Genomic DNA, 21,783 nt, shown 5'->3' with positions numbered 1-21,783 from the left:
CTTTCACCTATCACTCGCTCTCTGTTCCTAGAAAATGTAACTTGAAAAAAGCGGCATTGCACATACTTTTGTTAAGAAAGAAAGAAAGAAATCATAGAGAGCAACATCTGAACTTTAAAGGCTGGAAGCGAGCATCATTCATCCTTGGCAAATGTATTTCCAAGTAAACGTGCGCGAACGAGATCAAGCTATAAATTCAAAGTAAACAAATAATTACCCTAAAGTACCCAGTTTATTTTTCCCAGTAGTGATGTATGGAAGTGAGAGCTGGACCATAAAGAAGGCTGATCGCCGAAGAATTGGTGCTTTTGAATTATGGTGTTGGAGGAGACTCTTGAGAGTCCCATGGACTGCAAGAAGATCAAACGCATTCATTCTTAAGGAAATCAGCCCTGAGTGCTCACTGGAAGGACAGATCCTGAAGCTGAGGCTCCAATACTTTGACCACCTCATGAGAAGAGAAGACTCCCTGGAAAAGACCCTGATGTTGGGAAAGATGGAGGGCACAAGGAGAAGGGGACGACAGAGGACGAGATGGTTGGAGAGTGTTCTCGAAGCTACCAGCATGAGTTTGACCAAACTGCGGGAGGCAGTGGAAGACAGGAGTGCCTGGCGTGCTCTGGTCCATGGGGTCACGAAGAGTCGGACACAACTAAACGACTAAACAACAACAACAACAACAACCCAGTTTATTGAAAATTCTTATAGGAGTAACCGTATTTAGTCTGTTGGAAAGAACATTAGTGAGTAACATAGGAAGGGGGGTTGTTTGTTTGCTTGCTTCAGGAGCATTGTGTTCACCTCTATGCACTTTTTAATCGACTAAAATCTATTTAACTGCAAATTTCTCATCCTTTATTGACTGCAGTACTTAGATGCCATTGCTGGACCTTTTAAAGTTTCTTTCATTTTCTCCCGGCGGTAGTGAGTGAAACATCCAGACTCTGCCGCTTGCAACGCACCCTTTGCGCTTGCCGAACTGCGCGCGGGTAAGCATGCAGCGGTCGCCGGAGGAGCTGCGCACTCCAGTTCCTTCTTCGGCGCTCAGTGCTGTCCCTCCTGGGCTGCCGTAGTCCGTGTCGGCACGTGGAGCGAACGGCAGCTGCAGGAGGAGCGACAATGTAACTGGCTGGGCTGACTCGGCCAGCTCCGGGGCAGGCATGGAGGTGGCGCAGCAAACGGGCAGCCCCGGTAATGAAGGGGAGGCTGGGGCAAGGACCTTCCTGGCAAAGCGCATGCTTTGCACGCAGAATGCCAATCCCTGGCACCTCCGATGTGCGAAAGGTGGCCGATTTGGGCATCAGCTGCTGAGGCAGCCCCGAAACAGAACCCGAGTGGTGCCGGTTAAGGAGCATTCTGATCCCTATGTGGCAAGTGGGGTACCTGGGACAGGACTGGAGCTCCAGGAGTTGGTTCTGCCAGGACCGACCCACCTATGAGGCCAAGGGAGCATAGCTGTCAACGTTTCCCTTTTTTAAAGGGAAATTCCCTTATTCCGAATAGGATTCCTCGCAAGAAAAGGGAAAAGTTGACAGCTATGCAAGGGAGGCAACTGCCTCAGGTGGCAGGATCCACAGGGGTGGCAAATCCCAGTGTCGATCTTTCTCCCCCCCCCCCCCACACACACACACCGTTCTTGATAATAGCTCTTCATTCACTCCTTCTTCCCTGGCGGGGGGTGGGGCACCAGTTTGCCATCCACCTTGGGTGCCAGCCCTGAGTTCTGCTATGAAGGGAGGTGAGCCAGGAAACTAGGCCCTGAGGTTCAGGGGTGCATTCAGTCCCTCCACCCCAATATCTGACTGTCCAACATGCTGCCTTATTCTGTAAACACCTGGCTCATTAGCTAACTAGCTGCTGCTTTGTTTGCCTCCTTCTTGGGAAACTAAGCCAGGAAGAAGGCTTACTCTTACCTCTGCTCTAGGTGCAGGTGGTCTACTCCTGCTAAACTGGGGGTTGGGGCACTTGTGTGCCTTTTCAATTGCAAATAAATCAACCACAGAGGTGCTGAGGGAAGGGAGGAAGCTGTGTGCAGGTTTCTGTGCAATCTGCATAGGAACATATCAAACTGCCTTATCAGACCATTGGCCCATCTAGCTCTGTACTGTCTACACTGACTGGCAGCAGCTCTCCAGGGAACATTCCCAACCCTACCTGGAGATTGAACCTGGGGCCTTCTGCATGTAAAGCAGATGCTCTTCCCACTGAGCCCATTCCACACCATCTAGACTGATCTAGATTCTGAAGGGGCGTTGGAAACTGTTAAAAAAATATAATACTTCTAATTTATTAAATATATAAAGAATAAGTAAATACTTGATTAAGGCTGCAGTCCAAACCCCACTTTCTCGGAACTGAGCCCCAGGGAATTCAAGAGGACTTGCTTCTAAGTAGAAATGGTTGTGCTTGCACTATAAGGTATACCTAGAGTAAAGGTAAAGGGACCCCTGACCATTAGGTCCAGTCATGACTGACTCTGGGGTTGCGGCGCTCATCTCACTTTATTGGCCGAGGGAGCCGGTGTACAGCTTCCAGGTCATGTGGCCAGCATGACTAAGACGCTTCTGGCGAACCAGAGCAGTGCACGGAAATGCCATTTACCTTCCCGCTGGAGTAGTACCTATTTATCTACTTGCACTTTGTGCTTTTGAACTGCTAGGTTGGCAGGAGCAGGGACTGAGCAACAGGAGCTCACCTCGTCGCGGGGATTCGAACCGCCAACCTGCTGATCGGCAAGTCCTAGGCTCTGTGGTTTAACCCACAGCGCCACCTGCGTCCCTCATACCTAGAGTAGACCTGTTGAAACCAGTGGACTTCTCAAGGGTCTGCTCTGAATATGTCTAGCATTTGGATTTTGTCCAGGCGTATGTGGAAAATGCCAGTGTGAATCCATCCCGACTCTTACGTTCTCTTCTTTATTGCAAGGAATTTCCAAGTGGGACATCCGCCATAAAATTTGGGACTACATGGAAGCAAATAACTTGGCTGATTTCCCAAGACCTGTCCATCACCGGATTCCCAATTTCAAGGTATGATAGCATGGCCTCCAGGTGAAAATTAAAACACACAACATCTATTGGAACACATTCCTGCTTATTCCTGCAGAGGAAGGCTGTCAATGCTTGGGACAGGTTTTCACGAAATACTGACAGTGAGTTTATTGAGTAACATGGCATCCGGTATCACCTGCAAATTTCATTTGGCTTCTGAGGCCTTTTGGGGTGGCCCTCTGCAACATTTGATGCCCCTCCCACAGCCCTTGTGATGCCTTCGCAAAGCCAGGTAAGTGAGGGCTCTGACAGAGTCCTAGAGTCCTCCCTCCTCCCCACCAAAGCCTATTTAGTGCTTTTTCCAGCTTTGGGAAGAAGGTGGAAAGTCTCCAGGACCCTGCCAGAGCCATGCATCTCCTTCCCAAAGCCTAGACCAGGGGTCAGCAACCTTTTTCAGCTGTGGGCTGGTCCACCATCCCTCAGACCTTGTGGTGGGCTGGACTATATTTTGGAAAAAAGTATGAATGAATTCCTATGCCCCACAAATAACCCAGAGATGCATTTTAAGTAAAAGGACACATTCTACTCATGTAAAAACAAGCTGATTCCCGGACCATCTGCAGGCCGGATTGAGAAGGCGATTGGGCCGCATCCGGCTCCCGGACCTTAGGTTGCCTACCCCTGGCCTAGAGCCTTTCTTATTCAGCTTTGGGAAGGCAGCGTGAGGATTGTGGGGTCATCAAATTTTGGCCTTGCTCCCCCCACCCTACTGTGTGACAAGGCAGTGTGCAGCCCGCGGGTTCTGTGTCAAAGTAATCTCGCGGTCCACTTGGGATGAGAAGTTGGACCGCCCTGTTCTAAGGGCTATAGCTCAGTGATCAGAACATCTACTTTGCATGCAGGAAGTCTCAGGTTCAGTCCCCAATATGCAGGGCTGAAACCCTGGAGAGCCACTGTAGACCAGTCTTTTTCAACCTTGAGCCCACAGGTGTTGCACTACAACTCCCATCATCCCTGACCACTGGTCCAGCTAGCTAGGCAAGATGGGAGTTGTAGTCCGACAACATCTGGGGACCCAAGGTTGCAAAAGGCTGCTGTCGACAATACGGATCTAGATCGACTGACTTGGTAGAAAGCAGCTTCTCATGATCCTAAAAGCTAAGCCTCTTCCACATGTCATTTCTTACGAGAGATATCTTACCAAAACAGGATGCACCACGTGCTTCCGCAAGGCTTCCTGATTTGCAGGAGTTCCAAAGTGCCAGGACTGTTAAAGTCAACCCTGATGCCCCCCAGAAGAATGCCCGCTTTTTAGCTCTGGAAGTGAGTATGCTGCTTTCCCCACTTTCTCCCTGGCGCAGGGATCTTTCGAGATGAGCAGCTCCGTCCAAGCATGGGATGTCTTTGATAAAGCCAGGGAGGTCAAGGTGGATCCTGACAAACCTCTGGAGGGAATCCGGCTGGCTGCGCTGCAGGTAACCAGACCTTCGCTCTGAGGGGCAATTTCGTAGGCTTATTTTTGTGTGAACACCCTCCTGTCTCCTCTTCCCCCAGGCCAGGAAAGCTCTCTTGGTGCCAACCCCACGCCTGCGGACGGGGCTGTTCAACAGGATCATCCCTCCCCCTGGAGCAACCAAAGAGATGCTAAGAAAATGTGCCACCTCTCAAGTAAGAACGGCAGGGAGGAGGAAGCAAAAACAGGGTTTTTTTGGTTAATTGATTTCTACTGTGCTTCAAAAAGACTGATGAGCATCAATGGGACTAGCTTAAAGGCGGCTGAAAAGTGATTAAGTTTGCTAGATGTTTCTATTTCCTCGCTTTCTTGATTTTTTTGTATTGGTATGTCCAGACTGCAAAGCATTTCTACCATTCCAGGCCAAATCAACAGCATCCCCTATAAGGAATGGCTTGTTGCTGTCTTGTAGGTTACAACGTGGGGTTTTGGCGCCCTCCAGCGTTGGAATGCCAAAAGCACGCGGGCGTTATGGGATATATTTTCCAGAGGAGCGCCTGTGTTAATCTGTTGCAGAAAAACAAACAAACACAGGATCTTGTTGCAATGCCTTTTAAAGAGCCACAGATTTATCCCATGGCATAAGCTTTCGTGGGCTAAAATCCACTTTGTCAGGTGCATGAAGTGTGTTTAACCACACGGGACTAGGACCTGGGAGACCAGGATTCAGTTCCCCAACCGGCCATGAAGCTCACTGGGTGGCCTTGAGGCAGTCACTGTCTCTCAGCCTTAGCTACCTCACAGGGTTGTTGTGAGGATAAGATAGGGAGGGACAGAACCACATACACCACCTTGTGCTCCTTGGAGTAAAAGGTGGGATATAAATATAGTCAAAATATTATTAATAACTAAAGCGTTACTTAGTTAAAGGTAAAGGGACCTCTGACCATTAGGTCCAGTTGTGACGACTCTGGGGTTGCGGTGCTCATCTCGCTTTATTGGCCGAGGGAGCCAGTGTACAGCTTCCGGGTCATGTGGCCAGCATGACTAAGCCGCTTCTGGTGAACCAGAGCAGCACACGGAAACGCTGTTTACCTTCCTGCCGGAGTGGTACCTATTTATCTACGTGCACTTTGACGGGCTCTCGAACTGCTAGGTTGGCAGGAGCAGGGACCGAGCAACAGGTCACCCCATCATGGGGATTCGAACCGCCGACCTTCTGATCTGCAAGTCCTAGGCTCTGTGCTTTAACCCACAGCGCCACCCGCATTACTTAGTAAGTAGTTAGTTAATAGATTCACATATGTGTACATATATACACGTATACATATTGCTGTATATTCATATAGGCAGTGCTGTCAAATGGAATTAAATGTAAAAAATGCAGTCTCTGATTATGGTCACATTCACACTATACATTTTAACAGTCTTGGAGAATCCTGGGAACTGTAGCTTGTTGAGGGTGTGGGAACTATAGCTCTGTGAGGTCACCACTCTGTGAGGCCAGCACAAACGATAGTTCCCAAGGTTCCCCGTGACTGTTAAAATGGCAGGATAGTGCTTTAAACATACAATGCAGATGTGAACAATTCCACTTTAAGTTTAAATGTAAGCAAGATGACCATCCACCGTGGCAGAAACTGATAGTAACACAACTCCAGTGGAACAGGAATCCATGATCGCAATGGAAGCTGCAGGTGACAGAACTGAACTGCCTGATTAAGTTGTCCTTCGGCAGGCAGCCTTGTGCCGGAGACCTCCTTTGAAGCTCCTTTGTTCGAGAATGAGCACATTCAGGTCAGCAGCAGAACGGAAAACCTGGCATTTCTGAAATTGGGTTTAGGATGGGATTTCCTCCAAGCTGACATTCCCAATTGCTTGAGAATCCCAGAAGAACAACTTGGCTGGCTTCCAAGAAGAGAGCAGGACCGGCTGTGCTGGATAGAGAAGGCTTGTGTTCTCTCTCAATAGACTGTTGTTTGTGGTTGGGGGGGGGGGAAGGTTTGCAAGGGGGAGGGAGAAGGGAGCAATTCAGGCTGACGGTGAGCAACCACTCTTCTCTTCCTCCTCTCTTTCTTTTCTTTTTCAGGGTGTTCGGGATTACAGCGTACCTGTCGGACTAGACGCAAAGGTCCACATGGACCTGGTTGTGGTAGGATCTGTGGCTGTTTCTGAGAAAGGTACTTGGCAGAAAACCATGTGGCTGGGAACTTCAGCCAGAGGGAAGCTGCTGAAACAAATTCCAGATAGCTAAGCCCAGGCAGATTATCTAAATGGAATAGAACCTCCATGTTTAGTGGCAGTATACGCTCCACTGAGTATCAGTTGGCTGGTGGGAAAATAGTGAGGGAGGGCTGTTACCTTCCTGCCCTGCTTATGAGCTTCCTGGAAGTGTCCAGTTGGGAAGATGGACAAGGTGGGCCACACCTTTGATATGATCCAGCAAGGCTCTTCATATGTTCATATTAGTCATTATACTTGAGATCAGAGCCCCATATATGAAGGCAGTATACCCCCAAGTTGGATAGCAACATAGGAAGCAGCTTATATCAAGACAGGCCGTTGGTCCATCTAACTCAGTCTTGTCTACACGGACTGGCAGCAGCTCTGCAGGGTTACAGACAAAGGAGATTCCCAGACCTTCCTGGTGATGCCGGGGATTGAACATGTGGGGTCTTTTGCATGCAAAGGTGGGTCACGGGTCTGAAAAGACCACAGTGTAAGATCATGGTCTTGGAGCAGTTGTGACTGGTGCCCATTGGGAGCTGTAGAGCTGAAGGCAGGGAGGTTGACAGTAGGTGGTGCCAGAGCCAATAGCAGGAAGAGCCCACTAATTCTAGTTTTGTCCCATCCTCCTCCTGCCTTCTGGGTTCTACAAGGGCAATACTGAGACTTAACAAACAGGGAAGCTGACAGGCTGCAGCACTCCCAGAAAGGTTGTAAGAAGGCAGGCAGGTAGGGACTGGCTGAGGGCAGGCCAAGGCTGTTAGAACAGTGCCCCATTCACCCTAACAAGACCAGCCTGCACTGTCTTTTAGTCGTGGCTTGCAACAAGGAATGTCTACCAATCACAAAAGGAGGAGTGAGATATGTGGTGGTCATATTTGGGAGCTAGTGGAGCATCAGTATCTTGGCTAGATGAAAGCCTACTTTTGTGTAGTGTCAAAGTTTTAATTCTGAATGAAAGTCAGCAGCTGAATTTTTACTATAATGTAAGGACGCTAGAAGAGCTCCCAGGTCAGTAGCCCATCTAATCCATCGTCCTGGTTCTCACAATGGCCAATCAGGTGCCTCAGTTGGAAAGCCTGCAAGCAGGGCCCAAGCACAAGAGCACTCTGCCTTCCTGCATTTTCCAGGAACTGGTGTTTGGAAGCATTGCGGCCTCTCGCTATAGAGGGCAGAGCGTAACCATCCTGGCTAGCAGCCATTGATCATGTATCCTGCATGAATTTGTTCAGTCCTCTTTTATAGCCATCCTAGCTGGCTCCTGTGAGAGTTAGTTGAACTATACAGACCTCATTATAAATAAAAAGGGCAATTAGTTTTCCAGGTTGGGCCCACATTGTGCAGTGGTTCTGTTCAGGCTATTCAATTCCAATTCCCTCACCCTTCCTCCCAATTTTCCATTCCCCCTGCAATAGTCCATGCCCACTGAATATGCTTGGTTCTCATTGGGCTCCAATGGCGAAATTTTGCCCTCTCAGGGTCTCCCCCAACACACACTAGCTGTTTTCTTGCACTTTTCCAAACCTAGTTATCTCCAGCTTGCTGAGACTTTCCTCCTGAGGGTTAGTCATGCTGTTTTGGTTAGGCAAGCTGCAGTCAAAAGGGAAATGGGATACTGCCCAACCAACCTCAGTCTCCCCTCAGTCAGCCCCCAGTCCAGGGGGTGGCTTCCTCCTCCTCCTTCTCAGTGTAGCCATTGTAGAACTCAGAAGAGAGGAGGATGGGGACAAAACTGGAATTAGTTGAGTCCACCTCTCATTGGCTCTGGGCCTGCCTATCATTGGTTCTGGCTCCACCTACTATTGCTCTGCCCTACCAATCCGGGTGGCATCAGTCACCACATTTGTACAGCTAAGTTTATGACTAGAGGAGAGAGTGTGTAATGATTTTCCAGGACTATAGGTGGCAGACTTCCTCTTAGAAAAGTTACTTCTCTCTCTGACTCTAGCAAAGATAAATCCTGCAGAGGTGGTTTTAGAGGTGGCCACACTGGGTTTTGTGCTGCAGGGGGTGCCATAACAATGCTGTAGAGCGGTGCAGGAGAGTCGGGCAGTGCTGAATTTTAGCATCGCATGGGACACCGCTGAAATTTGAGAGCCCAAGGTCTGCCACGGAATCCCTCTTCTAACACTGGCTGCATCATCTAGAAACAAAGCAAGTGTGTTGGCTTTTCTTCAGAAGAATCCTTGTAGATTTAGCTGAAGGGTGAATGAAATAATAAACAAAAGCTCCTATGATGAGCCAACCTAACAGATTTAGTTAGTCCGGTAACTATGGAACTCGCTGCCACAGGAGACAGTGATGGCCACCAACTTGGACAGATTTAAAAGAGGATTGGATAAATTCAGAGGAGAAGGCTACCAATAGCTACTAGCCAAAATGGCTATGTTCTGCCTCCTTGGGCATAGGCTTCTGAACACCAGTTGCTGGAAACCACAGGATGGGAGAGTTCTCAGGTCCTTCTTGTAGGCTTCCCAATAGAGGCATCTGGTAAGTCTCTATTGGCCTAATCCAGCAGGCAATTCCTGCTTATATACAGGTATATAAACAATGCATCCGTGTGGTTGTTTCTTCTTGTGGTCTCTCACTTTCTCACTACAGGCTTCCGAATCGGGAAAGGGGAAGGCTTTGCAGACCTGGAGTATGCAATGATGGTCTCCATGGGAGCTGTAAGAGAGGACACAGTAGTTGTCACAGCCGTTCATGACTGCCAGGTAACAACAGCTGCATGGAACTGGGGTGACTCGCTACCTGGCAGGGTGAGGCTTCCTGGGCACTGGGCAAGATCTGAGCTAGGAAACAAATTTGGCGATTTCTGTGTGATATGCAAAGTAAGCACTTTGCAGAATTAAACTCTGCCCCTTCAGATCGTGGTCAGGGGAAACGAGACAAGCAAAACACCAAATATTGCCCTCCCCAGAAGCCTGCTGATTTCCCAAATTCAATAATTTCTTTGTAAAGGAAAAATATTTGGACGCAAGATCAACTAAGCAAAAACTAGAGGAGATCATGAGCCTCTGTGATGAGGCAGGCAATGGATTTAAATTTCAGCTGAGCTATTTGCTCTGACTGCAGTATTTCTTCTATTCTCTGGATAGAACTCACTCCTTCAGGAGGCAATGATGATCACCAACTAGAATGGCTTTGAAAGAGGATTAGACAAAATTCATGGTGGATAAGCAATTAATGGCTGCTAGAGCTGTGATGAGTATGCTTTGCCTCCACAGTCAGAGGCTTCTGAATACCAGTTGCTGGAAAATGGCAGGAGGGGAAAGTGCTCTTGTGCTAGTCCTGTTTGAGAGTTTCCTGTAGGCATCTGGTTGGCCACTGTGAGAGCAGGATGCTGAACTAGATGGGCCATTGGCCTGATCCAGCAGGCTCTCCTTGCCTTCTTTATGGTGCTAAAGGGCTCTGCATTTGAAAGCCACCTATGGACTGATGATATTTTTCCTCCTGCTTAATAAAGGTGGTTGACATGCCAGAAGATCTGCTGGGCAACCATGACCTAACTGTGGATTACATCCTTACCCCAACGAGAATAATCAAGACAGGGTGTAACCACCCCAAGCCACAAGGGATCCTCTGGCACAAGGTACGTGGCCTGTTCTGCAATCAGCAGTTCGCTGGGGTGCTAGAGAGGCATTTCAAGTGTCTTGCAGAATTTGCATTAGATGTGGTATAAATGAATAGGTTGTTGGTGACAACAACTAACTATTAGCATCACAGTCTGAGGAGTAGGGCTAGTGGGTTAGATGCTATGGTCATCCTATGCAGATTAGACCCATTCAAATGAATGGGCCTAAATTAGTCACGTCTTCTGATTTCAGTGGTTCTGCTCTGAAAAGGAAAAACACTGGGTACGGTCTATTATTTAATTCAATTTGGTAGCAGAAGGCTGGACTAGAGGAAGCAAAAATAGCCCTATGGGGGGGTGGGCAGGGGGGAGTGTGACTTTCCATATTTAAGATGGGCTGTTATTTTTACCACCCACCAAGAATAAAGCTAGTATGTGGACAGACATATGGGTTTGTTGTTGTTTTATAAAGTATATCAATGTGTGGTTTTTTAAAATTGATTTGATGTTTGCATTCATACAAAATTTGAGAAGAAAAATAAATAGGAGGAAGAAGCACGATATTAGAAGACCAATAACAGAACAACAAATAATTCAACCAGAGACAGTGAGCAGTTTATTGATTCATACAATCATACGAATAAACAAAAAATTGCATCACAATAATTATTATCCTGATATAAATATATTACTTATAAATTCGTTAATGTAGGTGGGGAAGTTGCCTGAGTAATTCTGTTAAAATTTTAAGTTATTACTATTTATTTATACTAGTTGTTTATAATTTGAAGTATGGGAAGAATCATTATCATACCATCTCATAACCGAAAAAGCGTTGCAGCTAATCCTCCATCTCCCCCCCGCCCTGTTTGCCATTCCAGAGTTTTTTAAACATTGTACATTCTTGTCTGAATCTGTTTGTTTTCATTGTTAAATACTGCCAGGATGTCTAGGAATAGAGAGCAGCTCAGGAATATTAGAGGCAGAGTGGGGTGGGGACAAGAAACATCTCAATTTGAATCTTCAGGCTGATTGGCTCAGGTGTGTTGCTGTGGTGCCCATTGGCTCTGGTGGGGTGGAAGGCAGGGAAACCAACAGTAGGTGGAGCCAATGACGGGCACTACTGCCCCCTGATTGGTGGTAAGTAAGAAGGCAGTCTTGAAGCTGGTGGGTCAGAGCCCCATTCAGCCCTATGAACCAGCCTCCACTGTTGTGTTCATTGCTTCATAACAAAAGCACTGAGGGATGGGGAGGGGAGCCTGCAGATTTCTTTTTATTTCCTTGTTTGTTTAAAAGTATTTCAGCCTGCCTTTACCACTGCATAGCCCTGCAAGTGGTTTGTTGCAGAACCAAAAATGGTTGCAGCAAAAGTAGCACGTCAGAAAGTAATCAGACCAAAGGTCTAGCCCAGCATCCTGTTCTCACGGTAGTAAACCAAATGCCTGTGAGAAACCCACAAGCAGGATTCAAGCACAAGAGCTGTCTCCCCAGTTTTGTACCCCAGTACATGGCCTCTGACAGTGGACACAAAACATAGCCATTGCGACTAGCAGCCGTTGAAAGCCTTCTGCTGAACAAATTTGTCCAGTCCTCTTTGAAGGTCACCCAGATTGGTGGCCATCACTGCTTCCTGTGGGAGTGAGTTCCATAGTTTAACTATGCACTACATGAAGATGTATTTAAAATTATTTCCCTTGAATCTTCCAACATTCGGCCGAATCGTCCAATCCAAGTGCAAGAGCAGCCTCCGCTCCTGAGGTTTCCATCAACTGCACCCAGAAGCTTTATTGAGAGAGGGATGAAAACTTCTCTCTTAGCCCCATTAGCCACAAAACGTAAAATTTTATACACCTGTATTTCTCCTTTTGTTTGCAGTGGGGATTTTTGTGGGGTGGGTGGGGAATATCTATTCGTTCTCCTTATGTCTTTGCTCTCCCATGGCGGCTGTTGTGGTGTTCCCCCCCCCCCCGCCGCCGCCACAACAACTCCAAAATTAGTTGGCCAGAAATGCAGCAATTGCTGAGCTGAAGAGGAAAATTACAACCCAAATCTGCCTTTGCGAACAGATGGCAGGACGAAAGGAAGCACAACCTTTGTCCCAAGGTAGATCACAGGCTTTAATCTCTCTCTCTCTCTCTCTCTCCCCCCCCCCCCCAGATAACAGAGTTTTTGATATACAGTCTTCCCTGCAGACCAATCCTGTCTTCTGGAGTGTGAAAAGCAACACAAGAGATGAAAGAGTTCCTGGGTGGTGGGAGGGAGGGCGGCCTTTGCCAGAGCTAGGCAGATCTTGCTTGCGATTAGAAGTGGGAGAGCCAGAGATGGCTGAGGAAGTTATTTATGGAGGTTGCATCCTGACACTAGATATGGGAGCCATCAAAGCAACAGGGAGAACTCCTAACACTAGAACTCCTGGACATCAAATGAAGCCGGTCACTGGAAGATTCAGGACAGATAAAAGGACTTCTCATTTTTAAAGTTTGTTGGAAGCCGCCCAGAGTGGCTGGGGAAACCCAGCCAGATGGGCGGGGTACAAATAAATTATTATTATTATTATTATTATTATTATTATTATTGATGCAGCGTATAGCTGAACTTTTGAACTTATTCCCACAGGAAGCAGTAGTGGCCACCAACCTGGCTGGCTTTAAAAGAGGACTGGACAAATTCATGGAGGATCAGGCTAGCGTTGGCTACTAGCCATGATGTCAATACTCTGCTTCCACAGTCAGAGGCAGCAGTGCCTTCGAATACCAGATGCTGGAAACCACAGAAGGGGAGAGTGCTCTTGCGCTCGGGTCCTGCTTGCTGGTTTCCCACAGGCATGTGGTTGGCCACTGTGAGAACAGGATGCTGGACTAGATGATGGGCTATTGGCTTGATCCAACAGACTCTTCTTATGAAAATTAGAATTATTCTGCTCTCTTTGTATATATTTTGCTTGGTTTTTCATCATTGCTTCTGCTAATGCTGGGAATGGTTGAAGGTATGGCTGCTAGTGGCAGGCAGAGGACACTCCCCCCCCCCCAACCCTGCCTGAAGTTAGGAGTTGTCTTCAAGAAAGAGCAGGGAGGCAAATGATTCCCATGTCTTGAACAAGGATCCCACCCTCCTCTTTTGCTGTTATGACTTAGCTAAATAAAGACTCCAAATACATAGAGAGAGGAGTTGGATTTGACTCAAGAGGCATTTATTTGCATTGGGTCCAGGAGTGATCAGTGATGTGAAAGTGGGTCTGGAGTGAGAACAACTCTCTTTGGACCATTTAGCAGCGTGTTTGTGCATTCCGCGAGGAAATTTGACGAAAACCAACAGGAGGTTCTAAATCGGGGCTCCAGGAGAAACAGAGCAAATAAAAAACACTGTTCCAAGCCAGTTTGGTGTGCTTTGCATATGACGTCACCAAATACTCTCCAAAGGGCAGTTTGCACAGCTGAAAATGCTTTCTCTGGAATCGGCAGAGATGCTATTCAAGCAGTGACATTGTCCAGCAATTGGCTGGAAGCTCCTTTTTTTTCATGCCGCTAATAATTTGCCTGGGAGCGCTGCTTTTATTAGTCAAAAGCCAGTGTTGTATAGTGGTTAGAGCAGGGGAAGCCAACGTGATACTCCCCCAAAGTTGCTGGACTCAAATCACCCATCAGCTCCCAGGCAGCAGATCCAACAGTGAGGGAATGATGGGAGCTGTAGTTCAACAACGTCTGGAGGGCCACAGGTTTGGGAAGGTGGTGTGTCAGGCTAGAAGTTAAATGCCCTGGGTTCAAGTTCCCACTCAACCATGAAATTCACTGGGTGACCTTGGGGCAGTTGCTGCTTCTCAACCTAACCATACCTCATAGGATTGTTGTGAGGATTTTTTTAAGGGTGTTGTGTATCCACCACCTTGAGTTTCTTTGGAGAAAAGGCCAGGTATGAATGGTGTTTTTGTACTGTTTACATTTTAAACTGCACATTTATCTCTTGCTATTTTAATCAGAGTTTCTCAAGCAAAAGGGGGTGGGGAGATGGGTTCTTCTCTCTGAAAGAGCTTACAATCTAAATCATAACTAAAGTGAAGGGTGAAGAGAAACTGTATAATTTTTTGCAAGTAATGGAGTTGTAAGTGCTATTGTGCAGACTAGATCAAAGCCAGAATGAAAGGTCTCTAAGCGTACCAAAGGAAAAACAGGTTATAAGTGTTATTAACATGAATAGTGCTCTCCTCCTGCCCCCCATCACAGCTCTAGCCACCTAGAATGGGGGAGCCAATGGGGAAAGTTAAGGAGGAAGGATCCAGCACAGCACTGGATCATGCCTGGCAAGTCTGTCAGGACAATGTGCTGTAATATACGGTAAATAGCCAACATTGGTGAAATGGGTAGTATTTCTCTGCAGCAGCTTAGTCTTCACAGATGCTAGGTGTGCTTTGTGTATCTCTTACGTCATCTGATGCTACTGGCAGAACTGTGTGATTGCCTGGTCTTGCGTTTTGAAGTTTGGGTTCGATTTAAGGAGCAGGGGAACTAACTCTTCTCCATGCTTTAGATCAGTCACGAAATGCTGAGGAAGATCCCGGTCCTCAAGAACCTTCGCCACAGAGAGAAACAAGAAGGCAAGGATGTTTCCCTCAAGGATGAACAGCGAGATGTTCCCGCTCCTGGCAAGCCAGTGAGAGTTGCCAAGAAGAGCAGACCTGAAAGTAGCAGTTTCCAGGATCAGGCCAGCCTGTCCCAAGCAAGTCCAGAAGGGGGGGCATCACCAGACAGCTCTCCCCTCCCTGATTCACCTGTTGCTGTGTATGTGGGCAGCATTCCTCAAGGGACCAGAGTGGGCGAGTTAAAGGATGCCCTGAGACAGTGCCACGCAACCCCTGCAAGACTGACATGGCAAGGAGCACAACACCGGGCGTTTCTCAGTTACAGTGATAAAGCCACAGCTGATGCTGCTGTTGTGGCTCTACAGGGCTTAAGCCTCCATGGTAGTCCACTGAGAGTAGAACTTGCCAGGAGCCAGCTGAGCAAAACAAGAAGCAGGCCCAGGTGAAGCTGAATGGACAAGAAGGTGCAGATCTGGGTACAACAATGGAGTACAGCGTGCTTGAAAGGTTTTCAGGGTTGGGTGATCTTATCAATCTTGGAGGCTACCTCTTTGGAGAGGGACCCTGAGTCTTCACAAAAATAACTGGTATTTTAATGAATGCCGAGGCTTTAGAACAGATTTTTTTAGCTACTCCAGATGTTGGACTCCAACTCCCATCAGTCCTAGTTAGCATAGCCAGCACTCAAGGATGATAGGAGCTGTAGTCTAGCAAATCTGGAGGGCCATGGATTCCCCCCAAGCTACTCAAAGTTACATTACCCAGAATCCTCAGCAAGGGGCAATGTCAGGGCTTGGTCTACATGGCAGAACCTATGAGTCTGCCGTCTCTGCATGTTCCCTTAAGTAGAGAACTAGCACATCAAGAATAGTTCTTACCCAGCCCATTCCCTGTTTGCTAGCTTTATGCTGACAGGGAGGTGTTTTCTCTCAGTTTTTAAAGATGGTGGAGCATGCAAAGATGTGATACACCCCATCACCACAGTCGGAGATGGAAAAGTCCCTTCTAGCATATCACTTCTCTTGACACCTTGTACTTCTGCTGGTATAAATCAGTTTAAACCACTTTGAATTAACCATGTAAACATACATTCTATGGAGAAACCATTTAAACCACTTTGTGCAAATCCTATCTGGCCATGGTATTGCTTGATGAATCAAAATTATGCGCACCTGCCCAGCTCTCTGCTGTTGCTCCCTTTATATCCATTTACTTTTTCGCTGCATTCAGATATGAATTCTAATACTTGATATTTGAATACAACTAGGGGTGGCTTGCTACTGCATTAGAGCTCCCATCATCCCTGACTATTAGGCCATGCTGGCTGGGGCTGATGGAAGTGAGAGTCCCACAATATTTGGAGGGCTGCAGGTTCCCCATTCCCTTATGAAAGAGGAGAATGCCTCTTCTGAATAGAGGCATTCTTCTGTCTCTTCCAGGCAGTAGAGAATGCTGCTTTCAAAATGAGGAATAGGGGACCTTGTGTTGCTGGACTACAAGTCCCATCATCCCTGACCATCAGCCATGCTAGCTGGGGCTGATGGGAAACATAGTCAAACCTGGCGAGCACGAAGTTAAGAAAGGATGCTCTGTGGGGAAGAGTTGATGTGAAGAGTACATTTAGAATGCATGTGCACAAATGCCTTTTACAGAATAAAACTAATCTCTTGGATTTCCCCTCCCTCTCTAATTGTATGTTTCTTTGTTTCCTGAAAAACTGGTGGGATTGTGGCTGAACCTTTCTTTCTAAACAGAAGCTCTTTTGCAGCCAATCTTAGGCAAAAAGTCAAAATAAGCATTGCAATGTTCTCTTTCTTTGAAAAAGAAAATACAAGAGTTGGAAATATTTTTCATAGCTCCAGGATGTACTCTTAAGTATATTTTAAGCCCATTATGATGCCCCAAGAGAGGCAGACCTTTCAGAAAGCATTAAAGAAAACCTTTTCAAGGTTGTAGAGTTGCTTTCTGGGCAAAATCCCACAGCCTGTTCTGCCTTCTCTTTTTTGCAACCCCCCCTTTTCTGCCTTAGGAAAACAAAAGCTAAAAGCAATTATATTGATGCCCTGCAACAGTTTGAAAGAAACCAACACAATGGGAAAATGCCTCTTCACTTCCCTTCCCTTCTTTTTTTCCCAAAAGCTTGAGCACTAGGAATGTAGGAAGCTGCCTTATACAGACTCAGACCATTGGTCCATCTACCTCAATGTTATCAACACTGACTGGCAGCAGCTCTCTGGGATTTCAGGAAGTTCCTTTTCCAGTCCCGCTTAGAGCTGCCTAGACTCAAACCTGGGTCCTTCTGAGTGTAAAGCAGTTGCTGTGTCTCTGAGCCACTGCTGTTCGTCATATTACACTACTGGAGCTTATGGCTTGCATCCGGGGTTCTCATCCTATACAGAGGAGACCCATTCAAAATAACGAGTGTAGCTAACTCTTAAGCTGTAATTAAACTAAGTTGTATTCAGAGTGAGCCACCTACTCCTAGGATAGGGAACATGTGACCCTCCAGATGTTGTTGGGACTCCAATTCCCATCAGCCCCAACCTGTATAGCTAATGGGCAGGGATGGTGGGAGTTGTAGTTGAACAATCTCTGAAGAGCCACCCCTCCCTGGAATAATCCCAAGAACTGTCCTGTGTGAGCTCCATGCATCGAAAGCGGCTTCTAACCTGCACTTCTTAAATAGTAACACCATCTTTCCATGCCACCCTGCAGATATCACATTGCAAGCTCCTTTGGAAATTCTGCAAAATTTCAAATGCAATTTCTGATGCAGTGGGAGATGTTTAGAAGATGGGAACCAACATTTTTCTTCAGCGTGGTAAACACATACCACCTCCACCCACTTTAAGTAATTCTTTGGGTTGGGGACCAAGGTTTCCAAAAAACATGGTGATTTTCAAGTCAGATGATCCAAAGGATGATCCCTTTCCTGTTCTATGCACTGGGGTTTTAATCTATGGAAACCTCTGTGGGGAATAAAAATATAGCTAATCAGCCAGAAAAATAGAAAATAAAATTGAAACATTGTTTAAGCAAATGATTAGACCAATTAATAGCCTGTGGGTTGAGTAAAATTGGAGTCCCTGGTGGAGAGCAGGCGTGTGTTTTTGCTTTCTTTTTAATTTTATTTCCCTATAAATAGAATAAACAAAATGGTGAAATAACTTGCATACAGTGGTACCTCTGGTTACGAACTTAATTCATTCCAGATGTCCGTTCTTAACCTCAAACCGTTCTTAACCTGAGGTACCACTTGAGCTAATGGGGCCTCCCGTTGCCACCACGCCACCGGCGCTCAATTTCTGTTCTCATCCTGAGGTAAAGTTCTTAACCCAAGGTACTACTTCCAGGTTAGCAGAGTCTGTAACCCGAGGTGTTTGTAACTTGAGGTACCACTGTATACGAGAGCACATGGATAACGCATTATCCAAAATATTGACTTAGGACATTGAGATACAAAGTTTTGGTAGAATACAAAACATAAAATAAAAACATCCATGTAGCTATGATATAGTAGCCTTTCCAGTATCTGAGTTTTCCCAGAAAGTTGTGGTAGTGGTTTTTCCCTATTGTGAAATGGTATCAGCATTGACAACTGCGTTTCTTACTGCATTGCAGGTAAGAAGGCTATAATATGTGAGAGGAGTTGAGATATTGTTAAAAAGAGATTGCAGCTAAGTTAACCAGATGGCAGTAGGCGGGGGTTGTTCATTTTCTGGGACACTGGCATAGCATACATTATGAAATCAAACCAGACAGAAGTAAAATTGTTTTTCTTATTTTGTCCCTGGCACGTCCTTAATCTGTTTGTCAGTCTTTCTAAGAGAACTGTTTCCCACACTAATTTGTACCAGTTAGTTATCATGTGGTGCTTAAAGCTTGCCACTGACCCTGCCTTATAAACAGCATGTAGAAAGGTATTCCAGAGGGTGGGTGCAGTTTTGACCATTGCCCATGTTGACTGGGGCAGATGAGAGCTCACCAATAACTGGAGTGCCACAGTCTTGCAAAAGAGAAAAGAAAAATACCTTCCTCTTGTTTTGGTAAGAATTTTAACAGTTTCTATATTAAGAGCTGGTTGCCTTCGTAGATGATTTCTATGACTTTGGACTGTTTCATTTACAGAAAGCAAAGTTTTCATCTCCGAAAGGAAACAATCACTCAAGTTGTTGATATATGGGAGTCATTCTTTGCTGCTGCGTGTAAACAGGCGCAGCAATTCCTATTGTACATAAACTCCTGGTTCCTTGCAAATCCCCAGGGAAGCATTATTATATCCTGCATCTTCCAGGTGTGGCTTTGCTTGCTGACCATTAGATTTGGAGAGCTTTTCACAGAAAGGAGTATATACCAATACCTTGGGGCTATTTTTGGCATTTCAAGATTAATTTCCATTCCAAACAGCAAGGGGACTCAAAATATGAAGTACCAGGAAATAGAGGGAAAACTCCAGAAATACTTTTTTTTTTTAAAGAAACCTAAATGAATTGTCATAGTATGATTTAGGAGCAAATATCTGCCTGGCTAAAATTCACCAAGATGTCCCCATTTTGAGGAACGTCCTTGTAAATGCATTTACGAAAGTGTCAGCATCATAAAGGTACACAGGTCCTTACCTTTAAAAAAATAAATCTTTTTTTAACACTTTATGGCTAGAACTCTATGCATGCTTGCTCACTTTCGAATAAACTTGCATAGGATCAGCTGGTAAGTTACAGAGTTTTCCAGTCACTCACTTCTTAGCAGTCATAAATTCCATGAGTGGCCAGCAGGCAGCGCAATTGGCGCATCAAACATCCATTAAAATCTTAGGCCCTGCCTCTCCGCATGGTTTTTAAGCATCTATCTTTCCTTCTCCTACATTCCCCAGTTTGTTTGGTTTTATGTTTACGGTTTTTATATTTTATGGTCTGTTTTACTGGTAACCACCGTCAGTACTCTTTGGGGTGGAAAGGTAAGTTAGATGTTATTTAAGTAACCAAATAAAACTGATCATAAAAAGTCATACTAATTGAGAGGTTTGGTATGTAGGCATGGCGGAGGGAGAGCAGGGAACAGGGAGTTATGGTCTGAGTAATGTTCCAAGGAAACATCGGAAAGGGGGGTCCAAAAATGTGATACAGTACTAAAATTGTGCCAGATTTTGAATTCAGTAAGAATTAAATATCTGCACCTCTTGATTAGTGTGTCTCACTGCTGACATAAACATTTCTACTTGATTCCTCCCTCTGAATTTTAACAAGGACTGATGCAGGCTGTGGTGTATACCTTGTAGAGCTGTGGTATTCTGAATCAACACATCAGGGCCTCATGCAGGCCCTGCCCCAAGCTATATTTACCTTTTACCTTGAATGTTTATCTTGCGAACCGCCATGAGATCTTACAATGGAGATACATGTCTAATTAATAAAATAAATAAATAAAATGTTTGGGTTTTATTCTTTATTAATTACATTTAGCCCCTGATTTTTCTCCAAGGAATTCCAGGTGGCATATGATATTCTCTTCATTTTTTTTTAATCCTTATAACATCCCTGTGAGGCAGGTTACACTGAGTGAAAGTGACTGCCCCTAGGTCTCCCAATGTGCTTCATGACTGAGTTGTGGGTCTATACCCAGGGTCTCCCCAGTCCTAGCCCAACACTCTTAATGCATTGGCCCAAAAATTAATTGCAAGCGTAGAGGTTTATATCCAACTAAATTACATTCAATGGGGTTGCATCCATGCTATCCATTTAAAGTTCTCTTTAAACAGCTTCTTCTCAAGAATCCTGGAGACTAGTTTGTTAAGAGTGCTGAGAGCTGTTAACCCTCAGGGCACTATAGCTCCCAGAACAAGGCACAATTCCCAGGATTCTTTGGGGGAAGCCATGCCTATGAAGGTGGAATGGGCCAGGACCGAAAAAGTGCTATATAGTGTGACCTGGATCTCCTCTGAGTAGAATTTAGTGTGCCCCAAGAGGAACGCTTTCATGTTACGATGCCTTCCATCTTCACTTTGGTGTGATGGGGACTAAAACCAAGTGTGCAGGAGGAGTCTATGAAAAGCTGCCCTCCTCCAGGGAAATGAATGGAGGCTCCCTCATGAACGCTAGAGAACATCCAGTGCTTCGTGATGTGGTATGTAATGGCAGCTACCAGGCCCCCTGAAATGCGTTCACAAGCCAGTAAAAATGTTCATGACTGTCAGACAGCTTGGGGTGGAGGGAATCCAGTTGGCAAATCCTTGTGCAAAATAAATATTCCCCCTCCCCTATTACCCCTGCCGTGGTCTTTGCAAAAGAACAGGGTGACTGCTGTCATGTGTGGCTTAAACGGACCATAACCAGACACACTCAGTGTCTGATTCCCAGCAGAGATGTGGATTCTTGCTGCGATAAGAATAGACCTGGTGGGACAAGACTGCATTGGAGTCTGTAAAGTTTTTGGAAGCTGGCTGGGTGGCCCATTCCTTTGTCGTCAACATTGGTCTTCATGACAGCTTCATGGGTGCCCTTGGATTCAATGCAATGGTGTATAAAACACCATTGGTGGCTGCACAGCAACAGCTGAGAGCCCATGATGATGATGATGATCTATTTTTTGTACCCTGCCCATTTGACTGGGTTGCCCCAGATACTCTGGGCAGCTTTCAACAGAATATAAAAGAACACAACAAAACTTCAAGCATTGAAAGCTTCCCCAAACATGGCTGCATTCAGAAAATCATATAATTGTTTATCTATTTGATATCTGATGGGAGGGCATTCCACAGGGTGGGTGCCACTACTAAGAAGGCCCTCTGCCTAGCTCCCTACAACTTCACTTCTTGCAGTGAGGGAACCACCAGAAGGCCCTCAGAACTGGACCTCAGTGTCCAGGCTCAATGATGGGGATGCTCCTTCAAGTATACAGGGCTGAGGCCGTTTGGGGCTTTAAATGTTCCATGTTCAGGGGCAGCCTACCACTGGAAGCCAGTTAC

General features: G+C 46.1%; 1 protein-coding gene and 1 long non-coding RNA gene across 6 annotated transcripts; one reads left to right on the top strand and one right to left on the bottom strand.

The window, feature by feature from the left end:
* The first annotated feature begins 1,092 nt into the window (after positions 1–1,092).
* On the top strand, positions 1,093–16,496 carry MTHFSD (methenyltetrahydrofolate synthetase domain containing). 5 transcript variants are annotated; one of them, XM_079988882.1, is made up of 8 exons: positions 1,093–1,191; positions 2,926–3,029; positions 4,352–4,465; positions 4,545–4,658; positions 6,533–6,623; positions 9,271–9,383; positions 10,136–10,261; positions 14,768–16,496. In XM_079988882.1, exons 1-8 carry the CDS (start codon positions 1,161–1,163, stop codon positions 15,263–15,265), a joined length of 1,191 nt encoding a protein of 396 aa, XP_079845008.1. In that variant the 5' UTR covers positions 1,093–1,160; the 3' UTR covers positions 15,266–16,496. The 5 variants fall into 5 exon arrangements, with proteins under 5 accessions (XP_079845008.1, XP_079845009.1, XP_079845010.1 ...); XM_079988883.1 differs by lacking the exon at positions 4,352–4,465 and adding an exon at positions 4,200–4,313; XM_079988881.1 differs by lacking the exon at positions 4,352–4,465 and adding an exon at positions 4,200–4,313 and having other exon boundaries at positions 1,130–1,284.
* A 339-nt stretch (positions 16,497–16,835) lies between these two features.
* On the bottom strand, positions 16,836–20,216 carry LOC307223148. Its single transcript, XR_013841991.1, has 2 exons — positions 18,662–20,216; positions 16,836–18,609 (listed from the first exon to the last, which is right to left on the bottom strand). It is a non-coding gene; the product is annotated as an uncharacterized lncRNA (long non-coding RNA).
* Between the last annotated feature and the right edge of the window lie 1,567 nt (positions 20,217–21,783).

The sequence above is a fragment of the Podarcis cretensis genome, assembly GCF_951804945.1.
Source record: "Podarcis cretensis genome assembly, chromosome: 8".
Taxonomy (NCBI): domain Eukaryota; kingdom Metazoa; phylum Chordata; class Lepidosauria; order Squamata; family Lacertidae; genus Podarcis; species Podarcis cretensis.
This window is presented reverse-complemented; position numbering and strand designations above follow the sequence as displayed.

What these genes read in the sequence shown, in the direction of transcription:
- MTHFSD (XM_079988881.1), top strand. Translation starts at nt 1,161, where the DNA reads ATGGAGGTGGCGCAGCAAACGGGCAGCCCCGGTAATGAAGGGGAGGCT. An exon ending in CCCGCTTTTTAGCTCTGGAA is followed by an intron (nt 4,314 to 4,544) that starts GTGAGTATGCTG and finishes CTCTTCCCCCAG; the next exon opens with GCCAGGAAAGCTCTCTTGGT. An exon ending in TGTGGCTGTTTCTGAGAAAG is followed by an intron (nt 6,624 to 9,270) that starts GTACTTGGCAGA and finishes TTCTCACTACAG; the next exon opens with GCTTCCGAATCGGGAAAGGG.